This window comes from Pelobates fuscus, chromosome 4 (genome assembly GCF_036172605.1).
Source record: "Pelobates fuscus isolate aPelFus1 chromosome 4, aPelFus1.pri, whole genome shotgun sequence".
Lineage (NCBI taxonomy): Eukaryota > Metazoa > Chordata > Amphibia > Anura > Pelobatidae > Pelobates > Pelobates fuscus.
The window spans coordinates 387,558,397-387,572,728 of NC_086320.1; the positions used below are offsets into that span (position 1 = coordinate 387,558,397).

General features: G+C 45.9%; 1 protein-coding gene across 3 annotated transcripts in view; it reads right to left on the reverse strand.

Moving 5' to 3' along the window:
- Positions 1–1,840: 1,840 nt before the first annotated feature.
- The window catches only part of NOS3 (nitric oxide synthase 3), a 226,434-nt gene continuing 213,942 nt past the window's right edge, over positions 1,841–14,332 (reverse strand). For all 3 annotated transcript variants that reach the window (XM_063452913.1, XM_063452914.1, XM_063452915.1), the window contains one exon: positions 1,841–2,454. In XM_063452913.1, the coding sequence (XP_063308983.1) occupies positions 2,344–2,454 (111 nt within the window). In that variant the 3' untranslated portion in view covers positions 1,841–2,343. The remainder of the gene's footprint in view (positions 2,455–14,332) is intronic.

A 14,332-nucleotide genomic window follows, 5' to 3' on the forward strand; every position in this document is an offset into this window, starting at 1 on the left:
TGTATAATAAACAAACATACACAAAAAAAAAGAATGCAGCTTCAGAATTAATCTAAATTGTATGCTGTCTAGGAGGTGGGAGGGTCTGGGAGGGAGGGTCTGCTGCTGATTGGCTGGAATGTGTCTGCTGACTGTGAGGTACAGGGTCAAAGTTTACTCAATGCTGACGAATAGGGGGCGGACCGAACATCGCATATGTTCGCCATCCGTGGCGAACGCGAACATGCTATGTTCGCCAGGAACTATTCGCCAGCGGACCATTCGGGACATCACTAGTCTGAGGGTTTATTGGCACTTATTTGCAACTTTTTACTCAATGTTACCACCCACATGGTTTTGTGGCACAGCCAATAAAACACGTACAATACAGTAAAACACTCCCATTCATTCTAGCAAAATTTTATACAATATTCATAACTCACAAAATATACATCCAATCGCCATAAAGTTACATATTATTAATCAGCATACTTCAAATGCAAACATACTCAAAAATCAGACAACTCCCTCCAGTGGTTAAAAAGTTTCCTGCCCAAAACAATTCCAGAGAATCAGGCTGTGCAGCCGGTCAGTTTCCCATGTTAAAGTCAGTTCAAACGGACGAACGACAACCATTCGAATTGTCGAATGAACTGTTGAACGGCGTTTAAATTGTCGAATACATTAGTTGCAGGGAAGGTAAAACTTCAGCGGTGTTCGTGCCGTTTTGTAGACGATTTTAGTTCCATGAATCTGACGGCACACACCGCTGACCGCGTTCGACTAAATAAAGATGGCCACCGCCACGTGTTCGACTGCACGAATGGAGGCCACCCAGCGGTCGTTAATTAACCTGTGGTTAACCGCCAGCCTGGTTGGTAAATTAGAGGCACACGTCCACTTCTGTGTGGTCCGCCTGGTCGGTAAAAGCCCCATTTACTGAACCAAATAGGAAAATGACATGCACAAAGTAGTTTTACAGTCTGGGGACACTGTTTTAAAGGGACATTGTCACAAAAAGTCTTCATATGCCCATATACTGTTATTAAAGGGCCATACACCCCAGGGCCATAATCACAGGGGAAGAGGCTGGCAAGCAGGCCTGTCCAGGACCAAGTGGCAAAGGGCACTTCGTCACACCAGCGTTCAGCGCAAACTGATATCCTCTACCCACCCACAGCGCCGAATGCAGCCTTCCCTCATTGCAGGTTGTATCATTCCAGGAGCAGTAATTAGGCTGGAGAAGGGACTCATTTATTGAACTTCATTTATTGGGAAAAAATGCAATGTTATAGAAGAAATCAAATGCATGGCACATGTGTGTCAGTGTTTATCTGTATGCCATTTACACGCATCCTATGCAGAGTGTGTATGTGTAATGGATCAGAGGATGAGACGTTTGAGAGGCATGTATTATTTACTAAACATCATATTGTGAAACTGCGAACCAAAGGGCAAAATATAGGCTAAAACTTTAACTGTTACACCAGCAAGTTGTTGAATTTATTCAAATAATTTCATTTTTCCCTACATTTTACAATTTCATTTTCAATTTAGTAATTTTTGCTGTTGTAATTCTGTTGTTTGGTTCTCACCCTGTACATACGGAAACCAGACAGAGCAGGAGGCGGAGCCAATGGAGGGTGTATACACAGTGAATCGTGTTTGAATGGACACACACATCTAATGCACAATACAGTTTGTGGACACGGACTGTTTCACTAGGGGAGTGTGTTATGCTACGAGGGTGTACATGGAAAATACTGAAACGAGAAATGCCTAGGTTATTCAACTAAAATGACTGGAATCCATTAATGACGCTGCTCACTTCCAGATCATGCTCACTTCCAGATCACTAGCAATCATGGTATGATGTTGGCGATCATGGCACGAGGCTGGCGTTGTGGTACGGGGCTGATAATGGTATGAGGTTGGTGTTGTGGTACGGGGCTGATAATGGTATGAGGTTGGTGTTGTGGTACGGGGTTGATAATGGTATGAGGTTGGCGTTGTGAAACAGGGTCAATGATAGTGGTATGAGGTTTTCGATCATGGCACGAGGTTGGTGTTTGTGGTACGGGTTTGGCAATATGGCAGCCCTTTATGATTCAATGTCCATTGTAAAGGGTTAATAAGTTTGCATTTGATCCCACTGTAAATCGCTACAAACTATATTGGCGTCATATTTTTGCCTTCTTTTGGATCAACAGCAAAAACATGTGAGGAAGACTGAACTTGATGGACGCAAGTCTCTTTTCAGCTATGTAACTATATATAAGTAATCTCGTGGGGAATGGTATGTTGTCCCTACATGTCTACTCTGTAGTGTCCATGAATGCATATGATGTAGCGTGGTTCTCATCGTCACGTTTCTCTCTTCTCCTGGAGTGACATGGACTGGCAGCGAACACGAGTCGTTACTTCCTGGGTCCTTAATGTGATGCCAAAGATGTCCTCATGATATCTGTTCTGGTCCTGCACAGCGAAATAAACAAAACAGTGAAATGACACATATACACAAGGAGAGCCAGAATAAGACTTGGCAAAGAGCATGATAAGTAGGGTATTATATGCAGACAGAACATGGACCACAAAGCTAAATCTGAAGGATTCTGTACTCCTATGTTCCACTCTCTCAACCAGGGGTGCCCAAGAGGAAGATCCCCAGATGTTGTAGAACTACAACTCCCATGATGCTTTGAAAACCTTTGTATGCCTTTAGAATAGCAAAGCATCATGGAAGCTGTAGTTTTAAAACATCTGGGGATCTTCCTTTTGGGCACCCCTGCTAGTAAGCACTATCATCCAGTAGTATTATCTCCAAACCTACAGCCCAGTCCCCAAGATATCACTATCTCCCACCCTCCAGTCCTCTATAGGATATCATTATATCCAAGCCTCCATCTTAATCCCCATGTTGTCATTATCTTCAAGCTTCCTGTCTAGTCTCCAGGATATCATTTTCTCCAGTCTAACCCTCAGAATATAATTTTCAAATCACCAGCCTAGTCCTGGGATATCATCATTGCCAAACCTCCAGTCTAGCCCCCAGAATGTCATTATTTCCAGACCTTAATTTTAGCCTCTAGTATTACATAGTTACATAGTTACATAGTTACATACATAGCTGAAAAGAGACTTGCGTCCATCAAGTTCAGCCTTCCTCACATATGTTTTTGCTGTTAATCCAAAAGAAGGCAAAAAAACAGTCTGAAGCGCTTCCAATTTTGCCACAAACTAGGAAACAATTCCTTCTTGACCCCAATATAGCAGTCAGATGTCTCCTTGGATCCAGCAGCTATTACCCCACTAATTAGAAATGATATGCCTGTTGGTTGTGTTTTTAGAAGTATTTATCCAGTTGCAGTTTAAACATCTGTATGGACTCTGACAAAACCACATCTTCAGGCAAAGAATTCCATATCCTTATTGCTCTTACTGTAAAAAAAACTTTTCTTTGCCTTAGATGAAATCTCCTTTCTTCAAGCCTAAATGTGTGACCTCGTGTCCCATGTATTGCCCTGTTTATGAATAGATTTCCAGATAATGGTTTGTACTGGCACCAAATATATTTGTATAATGTTATCATATCCCCTCTGAGGCGTAGTTTTTCCAAACTAAACAGATCTATTTTTTTTAACCTTTCTTTGTAACTAAAATGTTCCATTCCTTTTATCAATTTTGTAGCTCGTCTCTGCATTTTTCTAGTACCATGATATCTTTCTTTAGAACAGGTGCCCAAAATTGCACAGCATATTCAAGGTGTGGTCTTACCAGCAATTTATAAAGAGGCAAAATTATATTTTCATCCCATGAATTTACACTCCTATTTATACATGACAAAACCTTCTTTGCCTTAGCAACGGCAGATTGACATTACATATTGCTGTCTAATTTGTTGTCTATAACAATTCCCAAATCCTTCTCGTGTGTGGTTATCCCTAATTCACTACCATTTAGTGTGTAAGTTGCTTGTGCATGCTTGACCTCGAAGTGCATAACTTTGCATTTCTCTACGTTAAATTTAATCTGCCATTTTAGTGCCCACTCCCCCAATCTATCCAAATCTCTCGGCAGCAAAGCAATATCCTGCTCACATTTTATTACTTTACAAAGTTTTGTGTCATCTGCAAACACTGATACATGGCTTTCAATGCCCATTTCAAGATCATTTATAAATATGTTAAATAGAAGCGGTCCCAAAACAGAACCCTGAGGGACACCACTTATCACTTTTGTCCAGCCTGAAAATGTACCATTTATGACAACTCGTTGTACTCTATCCTTAAGCCAATGTTCTACCCAAGAATCAAATATTCTTTTAGTTTGAAGACTAACCTATTGTGAGGAACTGTATCAAATGCCTTGGCAAAATCCAAGTAGATCACATCCACTGCAACACCCTGATCTATACTTCTACTTACTTCTTCGTAGAATGCAATTAGGTTAGTTTGACATGACCTATGTTTCATAAAACCATGCTGATTATTGCTAATAACAAAGTTCTTTCCAATGAATTCCTGAATATTATCCCTTAATAGCCGTTCAAATAATTTCTCAGCCACAGAAGTTAAGTTCACATGTTTTTTTTTTTGCAGCAATCATTTGCATATATCTTGCCATAGGATCCTCATTAATATATACTGAAGAAAAATAGTTATTTAAAATTTCTGCTTTTTCCTGGTCTTCATTCGCTAATAAACCCAACTCTGTTTCCAGTGTCCCTACACTTTCATCTTTTGTTTTTTTAGAATTGAAATGTACTTGAAAACAAATTTGGGGTTGGTTTTGCATCCTTTAGCTATCAATTTCTCATTTTCTAGTTTAGCCACTTTAATTGCCTTTTTGCAAGTATTATTGGATTCCTTATATCGTAAATAGGATGCCTCTGATTTGTCCGATTTAAATGCCCTTTTCCTTTTTTTTTTTAAATCTCTTGTTTTACTTCTCTACTAAGCCACACTGGTTTCAATTTGTTTCTTTTATATTTATTACCCAATGGTACATACTGAGAAATGTACCTTTCTAATAATTGTTTGAGTAGTTTCCATTTTTCCTCAGTGTTTTTATCTCTAAGGAGTTTATGCCAGTCGATATGTTGTAGAGCTGCCCTAATCTTATTGAAATTGGCTTTTTTAAAATTATACGTTTTAGTATACCCCATGTGCTTTTGTTTTTTTGATTTTATTTAAAAAATTACCATATTGTGATCACTATTTCCCAAATGCTCCCCTACCTGAATGTTGGTTAAAAGATCAACGTTGTTTGTTAAAACCAGGTCCAGACAAGCGTCCATTCTAGTTGGTGCTTGTACTAGTTGTGACATGAAGGTGTCATTTAACAAGTTTAAAAACCTAATTCCCTCTGTCCCAATTTATGTCCGGGTAATTCAAATCTCCAATAATTAACGTGTTACCCCGATTTGCAGCTTTCCCAATTTGCTCTAACAGCAGTTCTTCCTCATTAATATTTTCATTTGGTGGTTTATAACATATACCAGCCAATAATTGATTTCTCTTTGTTTGCCCCAAGCAGATATCTACCCATAAAGCTTCCACATTTTCCTCGTCACACTCCACATGCCTAAGATTTGACTTTAACTCATGGTTGACATACAACAGAGGGGCTGTTCCCACGGCTGTTAGCAGGAACAGCTTCCTGCAGTACAGCTACTCCTGAGCTGATGCTCCCAACATCTTCACTCAAATGGGCAAATCTGTTAGGTTGCACTAAATCAGGACTAGCTAAACCTTTCCTCCCCCCTGCTTCCTCGCCCCACTGTTACCCAGCTATGTGCCTGTTCTCCAACTGTCTCATCTCCTCCCACTCCACTACCTGCACCCACTAAACTCTGCTCAGTGAGCTGCAGACTCCTCTCAAGATTGTCAATCTCCCTCAGTGTTGCAATTTGCCTCTCCAGATCTCCAATCCGAGCTTCAGGAAAAGCCACTCGCTCACACCCACCACAGAGGAATGGACCCTGGACAGATTTATCCAGGCATGCATACAAGCAGCAGGATGTACACTGAGTTAAACTCGCAATCTTGCTAGCACTCATCCCCAGTTACCAAAAACACAAGTGAGCTAAATAGTGATGTCGCGAACATAAAATTTTCCATTCGCGAACGCGATCGTCCGCAAATGTTCGCGAACGTGCGAACCGCCATAGACTTCAATAGGCAGGCGAATTTTAATAGACTTCAATAGGCAGGCGAAATTGAAAATTACATAGTTGATGCAGAGTCTGGTTTTAATCCATAAAGGGCATAAATCACCTAACATTCCTAAATTGTTTGGAATAACGTGCTTTAAAACATCAGGTATGATGTTGTATCGATCAGGTAGTGTAAGGGTTACGCCCGCTTCACAGTGACAGACCAAACTCCCTGTTTAACGCACCGCAAACAACCGCAAACAGTCCATTTGCACAACCGCAAACTCCCCATTTGCACAAGGTTGGATACCAAGCTAGCCATGTCCCGTTCCTTGTCCTCACTGATGTCATTGAAGGTCTCTTCCTCCACCCAGCCACGTACAACACCAATGGTCCCCAAAAGGTGACAACAAGCCCCCTGTATTTTTTTTTTTAAATGTACACTACTGTTACACCAGATATGAGTTGCACTGGTGTGACACTGTGCCCTGGCAGGCCTTGAAACGCACACGTGTGAAGGAAACTGACTGCTATTATTTCACAGTCAAAAAAGTTTTTTTTTTTTTTTAAATGCAAGCTATTGTTCACCAGATATGAGTGGTGGCACTGGGCAAGGGGGCACAGTATACGTTGTGAGCCTGACACACAAGCTGGCAGGCAGGCAACTGCAATTAGATTACACAGGAAAAAAAAAAAAAAAAAAGGCTGATGTTCTAGCCCTAAAAAGGGCTTTTTGGGGTGCTGTCCTTACAGCAGAGATCATATGAGTCCTTCAGGACTGTAGTGGACACTGAATACCCTAGCCTAGCTATCAATTTCCCTATCAAATCTGCAGCAGCTACACTGTCCCTCCTCTCACTAAGAATGCAGCTTCCGGGGGCGGGGCCTAGCTGTCATGGAGGAAAGACGCACTTCATGTGAGCTCCCTCAATATCTCACTTTAAGCAGCTATCAACAAGCGAATTTCATCCCAGAAGGGGATGACCCAGCAATGTTGCTCCTACCTGACCGACCCGACATGCTTAATAGCGGTCAGGTAGATGGTAATCAGTCACACGGGCAAACAAGACAGGAAAGGGTTAAAGATAAATTCAGAGTCAAGAACAAAGCCATGGTCAATACCAAAATAAACAAAATAGATCATGGAACGCACTAAAGGGTACTGACACAGAAACCACGATAGGACAAAGTGGATAGGGCTAGGGAAGTTTAAATATCCTTTAACATTTGATTGGCCCACGTCATGCCTACGCCCCCAAAACGTTCGTGCTGGAATGACGTGGGCCAATGGGAGCCTGAATCAACTTTTGGCTCCCACTGCCCCTTTAAGAGCGAGCTCGTGACTCGAGCCGTGCTCCTACTGCCAGGCGGGCCACGTGACCGATCACTGCGGTCAGTGCACGCGGCTAAGTCAGAAGAGGAGATCAAGCCAAATGCGGCTCGTGTGGAGGCAGGAGTGATCCAGCCATGAGCGGCTCAAGCTTAGGAGCCAGGTCGGTCCCAGGATAAGGTAAATACAGCCACAACCACTTATCCCAATCACACACCTTTCCTAATGTCCTATCCCATTAAAAGCATATTACCGCGTATTTAATAAAACAGATAGACCCCCTACTTCATCCAGGTTCGATATTCTGAGCCCTCTCTGATTTACTGTACACGACTATTCGATATTCCCACACATTTTATATAGCATTTTATGTTTGTTTGAGACCACCTTAAAAATATTGGATATCGCTAAAAATCATGATCACTATATACTTTCTCTACAAACCTTTAAAACGAACCAAACTACTCATCCATCCGGTATGCCACTTTATGCCACCTAGAACTAGTGCCCAGTTAAAATACTTGACTCTTACTTACCCACACTCAGTCATGCCACACACATTTCACCACTACTCTCACTGAATCCCTCTGACTACGGCTAAATTCATCTTCTACATCAGGACACTACTCCTAAGATTGGGTTGTATCCATGTCTCGGGTCTTTCATTTAGAATAGGGGCAGCTTCGGTCTCCTTCAACACTGACACTCCAGTGCATATTATTGCTCAGTCTACAACCGATATATTCCTCATCCCGAGAAAGAAATGAGGAACGCTTTTAAAAGTTTGGCTTTGTAAATTTGATGCAATAAGTGTGTTTTTCTTTAATACCTTTTCACCCTCTTTGCATGAACCCGATTTACATATATTACTAATATGTTTCTGAACTAGTGATGTCGCGAACACAAAATTTTTCGGTTCGCAAACGGCGAACGGGAACTTCCGCAAACGTTCGCGAACCGGTGAACCGGGCGAACCGCCATTGACTTCAATGGGCAGGCGAATTTTAAAACCCACAGGGACTGTTTCTGGCCACAAAACTGATGGAAAAGTTGTTTGAAGGGGACTAACACCTTGACTGTGGCATGCCGGAGGGGGATCCATGGCAAAACTCCCATGGAAAATTACACAGTTGATGCAGAGTCTGGTTTTAATCCATAAAGGGCAGAAATCACCTAACATTCATAAATCACAATGGATATGGATTGACACCTGACATATGACATATTGACACCTTGACATATGGATTGACACCTTGACATAAGGATTGACACTCGTCCTCAGAGACCCTGATACACACTGACACAGAGCAGAATAGGGACTGTTCCCCTTACATAGGGTCACTTGGCAGGTATGGATTGTGGCAAATCTAGCCACTTCTGGACTATATGCAGTATAGGTTGTCCGTAGGCTGACTGTATGATGTGTTCCGTTAAATGTGTATGTATTGTGCTATGGCCGTTCGCACGCTGGCAGCCGTACGCTGCCAGCGTACCAGCATTCATACGACGAAAACACGGCTATCCTGGCCATTCGCCGTACGAATACGGGCTCCCCAGGTCGACCACACACTCCCAAGTCGTGTGGTACCAAGTAACCGATTGCAACATTGTTGCAATCGGTAATTAAGGGCTCTCCTAGGTGGCCGTCGATCCACTACCGACCATGCGGCGGTCGGCCATCTTGGATCCTTTGTCTCTGCAGCGGTGTTCGGTCGTCGAGAGCCTGGACTTGAAAACGGCTACTCGATGATCCGAGCCCCGCTGGGTTTCCAGAGCGTTCGGGAGTTCCGCGTTCGGTACATTATATGTCCCGTATTTATTCGGTACTTTTAAACCAACTTTCATGTTTAAATGTATTATGTGCGGCGTTCGGTCAATTCAGCTGGGATCAGAGCGGTATTCTCACAAAGTGTGCGCTCCGACCCCAGCTATCTACCGAACGTTCGATTATTCCAAAGTACCGAATATTATGTGAATTATGGATTTTAGAGTCAATTGTCGGTTTTGCTACACGAGGGGATAATCCACTTAATCGTCCATTTTAGTGGGAGTATCCCTCTCGTGTCGCAATGCCTGTTGGGAAAGTCACAATGCATGTTGGGAGAAATCCCCTGGATGATCTGTGTGGAAACCCCTTGCATGGGGAACTGTATAAATACGCTGCTTGTGAATAAACCGAGTTAGTTGACTCCCAAACTGTGTTTCGTCCGGTTATTGGGAGGATTGGGAATATTGCCTTGCTTTCTACTCTGACTGTGGATTTCCTGAAGATACCAACGGATGTCGTGGACGGGTATACCGCATACCGTTACAATTGGTGGCAAGCGACGGGATCCGAACCTTACAGCCGAAAAAGCAGCGTTCGTGTAAACTGGAACTACCGAACAAGGAAAGCAAGGGCAATTCGTATGGAGATTGACTACACCATACTGAAACGACAGACTTTAAAAGAGCTACTGGAAGCCAGGGGCAAGATAGCCAGCAACAAATCTAAGGCTGTGCTGATCGCTGAACTAATGGAGGGAGACAGAGCCCGCAGCACTACACCTCCACCAGCCAAGGAAGAGACCCCATTCCAAAAAGAGCTACGAACCAGGTTGGAGTTTCTGCCGCAACCAGTATCGTTGGAAATGTTGACCGTGATGATATCGGATGTACAGGACTATCTGCTGGCAACCAACCCACCAGCAACCCCACCTAGGGCAGAGTCTGTTACTGCCTCCACCTATGGACAAATAAAGCCCAAAGTCCCACATCACGCCTTTAAAGCGTTTTGTGAAGAAAAGGACGAAATCGATGGGTACTTACAGGATTTTGAGCGGCTGTGCGATTTGCACGATCTGGAACCCGCAGTATGGGTACCGCTGCTGGCCGGTAAATTATCGGGTAGGGCAGCTGAAGCCTACCGTGCTGTACCTCGAGAGGACAGCAAAGATTACCCTAAAGTAAAGAGGGCGATCTTGGAGAGGTATGCTATTACCCCAGAAGCATACCGGCGCAAGTTCAGGGGCTTGCGCAAACCGGAGAAAGATTCTCACGCAGAGTGGGCACACAAGCTGGATCAAGCATCGCAAGGATGGATACAGGCCAGCAACGCCACTAATATGGAGGAGTTACGACAGCTTATGCTACTGGAGCAGTTTTTTAATGGCTTGTCCCCAGACGCACAAGAATGGGTGAGAGACCGTAAACCCCTCACCCTACCCGAAGCCGCTAGATTGGCGGATCAGCATTTTGATGCCCGGAGGCATCACGGATCACAGAATAAGGCCCTCCCTCGGATTACCGGGCCACCCCATAATTTTACTCCTACCGGCCCCACCGTACCCCTGCACAGGCCAGCACTGAATACTCCACCACCCCCCTCCCGATACAACGGCCGGGCTAACATTCAGTGTCACACCTGCAAGCAGTGGGGACACATTTCTCGGGAGTGCACCCAAAACCGGAGCCGGCAGGCTTGGAATCAGGTGCGACAAAATTTGGCACCAAGGGCTGCTGCACACCATTACCAGGTAGCCCCCGTCACCCAAGAATTGCTGAGCGCTCAAGTTGAGGAGCCGCTAGGGGTGCTCCACGAAGTAATGTCGGTCCGAGCCACCGACAACCGACAACATCATCGGCAGCTAGTAACCCTAGAGGGCAAGGAGGTACAAGGGCTCAGGGATTCGGGAGCCACTTTGACTTTGGTTGCACCACATTTGGTCCCGGGCGCAACCCACACTGGCGGGTCAGTGGCAGTACGGGTGGCCGGGGGAGCAGTATACCGGCTACCGACTGCCAAAGTACACTTGGATTGGGGTGTGGGAGAGGGGACTGTGGAAGTAGGGCTTATGCAAAATTTACCTGCAGATGTTGTGCTGGGGAATGACTTAGGCCAAATGACTTCCGCTTTTATTCCCCAGACTCCCTATCAGGAGGCACACCCCGTAACCACCCGGCAACAGGCTCGCACCACGGCTACACCGATGCACTCTGAGGCTCAGGTAAGAGACCATGCTCCCCAACCGACCCCCATGTCCTGGGATACCCCGACTACCTTTGCGACCGAAGTCCAGACCGATCCCACCCTCCAAGTATATAGGGACCGGGCACAAACAGACCAAACCGGGCTAGAGGGGGAGCGGTACATCTGGGAGAAGGAGTTGTTATACCGTGTCACGACTAAAGATGTGGGGGGGTCTGTCACCCTGACTAACAAGCAGCTAGTGGTACCGCAAAAGTATAGACAGGAGCTGCTTAGAATTGCTCATGACATTCCCTTGTCAGGACACCTAGGGATGACCCGTACCCGGTACCGCTTAACGCATGCCTTCTTCTGGCCCGGCATCTCGCAGGATGTGCGCCAGTATTGCACCTCTTGCGACGTATGTCAGAGAGTAGGTAAACGAGGGGATCGCCACAAGGCCAAGCTATGTCCCCTACCCATTATCGCAGAGCCCTTCAGCCGCGTAGCGGTAGATATCGTAGGGCCCCTGCCAAAACCCAGTCCCTCTGGCAAAAGGTACATTCTGACTGTAGTGGATTACGCCACCAGGTACCCCGAAGCTGTGGCCCTCACTAATATACATGCCGAGACCGTAGCGGAGGCATTAATGAAAGTGTTTTCCCGGGTAGGGTTCCCCCAAGAGATAATCTCGGACCGAGGTACCCAGTTTACGGCCGAAGTTACTCAACATATGTGGAAGGTATGTGGCATTAAGCCAATAGTTAATTCCGCCTACCACCCCCAGTCCAATGGGTTATGTGAGAGGTTCAACGGGACACTGAAGCAGATGCTTCGGACGTTCGGGGAGACCCACAAAGACTGGGAGAGGTTTCTACCTCACCTACTGTGGCGAAACCGACCTCGCCACGTGTCCTTGGAGGGGGCTGATTGCCCGCCTCTTGCCTTTGGACTATGGACCAGACTTTATGGGAATGTGATACCCCAGATAGCCATACCATGGAGCCTATTCATATAATGAAAGACTATGGGAAAGACTTTAGCTCCATGGCAATTGTACTGTGTGAGTAGGATCTGCGCGCTATTCGGTAGTTTTGTGCGTGCAGATCCCAGCTATCTGGGGATAGGTGAAATGTCTGTGTGTTATGTGTAAATGTGACTTTATGTATTTTAAAGTGTTTTATGTTGTTTTGCAACCATGTGGTTAATGGAGTCTGCCTTTAGTCCTGGGTAATTGGATTACTTCTCCAATTAACTCCAGGGCAGAAGGGAGGAAACCAGGGTGCATTGTGGGGATGTTTTTCTGCCAGCCAGAAAGGAACAAAAGATACTTTTAGTAACTTTTGAACCCCTGGTCGGATTCATGCCATTTTTTAATATGTTTAATATGGGATTATGTGTCACACTAAGGGGAGGGGATGTGTGGGAGGTAACATCTATGTCATTGGTTCTTTTATGCCTCCCCCTGGGTGTGGCCTGTATGTGTGAGTTGGAAATAAAAGCCAGGCTGGATGAGCCAGTCCAGAGTTCCTGTTTTAACCTCAAAGTGATGTGTCGTCTCATTATTGGGGGAAGGATTGATTGTATGCTGTTCCAGTTGACTGCTAGGAGTACAGGCCTATTCGTATGGTTCCTATTCAATGGTCTACAGCATTCATACGCTTGGGAGAATTTAAAGGTTTCTCGGATTCGGTGATTATGGTGTCTGCCAGAGTGCTTGGAGTCCTCAGGTAGCACTAGGAGCATCCATTAACGGAGGTACCCAGTCGGGGTGCCAGGTGATCCGTTACATTGGTGGCAAGCGGTGGGATGGCGTCCTAGTGCGAGGTAAAGCAGCTCGGAGACACAGTCGTTGGGATTTACAAAGTAAGGGCGACGCTAGTGTTCATACAGCGTCCCTGTTTACATAAAGATTTGGGAAAATGGGGTTCGTAGACCCCTGGGCAACACACACACCTGAGGAAGAGAGTGAATTAGAATGGAGAGATAATGCCCGGAAAGAATTATGGTACGATGCCCTGGAGGAAGTCCAGTATCAACGGCAGCAGCGCCTTCCTGGTGTCGCATACCAGTTGGAGGAACAAATGGCCTGGCGGATGCCGCTTCTGGGAGACCAACCCGGAGGGCAGCGGGTAAGACAACTTGAGTACCTGGTGGAAAGGGAACTGAGCCTGGACGCCTCATACCGGGCACTGTGGTGGTGCACCATCCAGCCAGAGACGTGGAGGGCAGAGGGCATCCAGCCGGAAGGGGAGAACTACACTAGCCCTGGCCTGTTGTGGAAAGCCTTAGCGGAAGGCGTCGACTTCGGCAGTCCAGCAGAGTCACGGTACTGGGCTATCTTTCATTACCGAGGTGAGATGATACAGGGCCCGAGATCTATTGGACTGGGAGAAGACCTCCGCCGTTTCGCTGCCATGGAACGAGAGCTGGAGATGGACTATGTAGAACTATTAAATTCCTGCCAGCCGCAGAGCAGGGACGCAGACCGGGAAAACTGGGTGGCAGACCCAGACCTGCTAGCCTATAGCTGGGAAAACGCGGCAGAGGTACCCCCTGCTTCACTACCAGTTGCAGAAGTAGGGGACCTCATAGACTGGTCCTGGAGAGACCCACAGATGGCAGGTGGAGATGGGATCGAGGTCTCTCTACCGGCCCTACAGGGATGCTGGGCAGTCGGCCCAGATCCCCAGCGGCAGGTTACAGTTCAGAGAGAGGAGCTTGTTACACCCTCTCTCCAGCGGCAGCCTAACCCACCAAGGGGAGACCGTAAGCCCCACACCAGCGCAGATGGGACCGTGGTCTCTGCGCCCAAGTTACAGGGAGCTAAAGGAGCCGTCCTCCCTCCCCAGCGGCAGTGTGATTTGTTGGGAATTGGGAGCCCGGTCTCCATTCCCCAGCGGCAGAGTATCCAGCAGGGAAT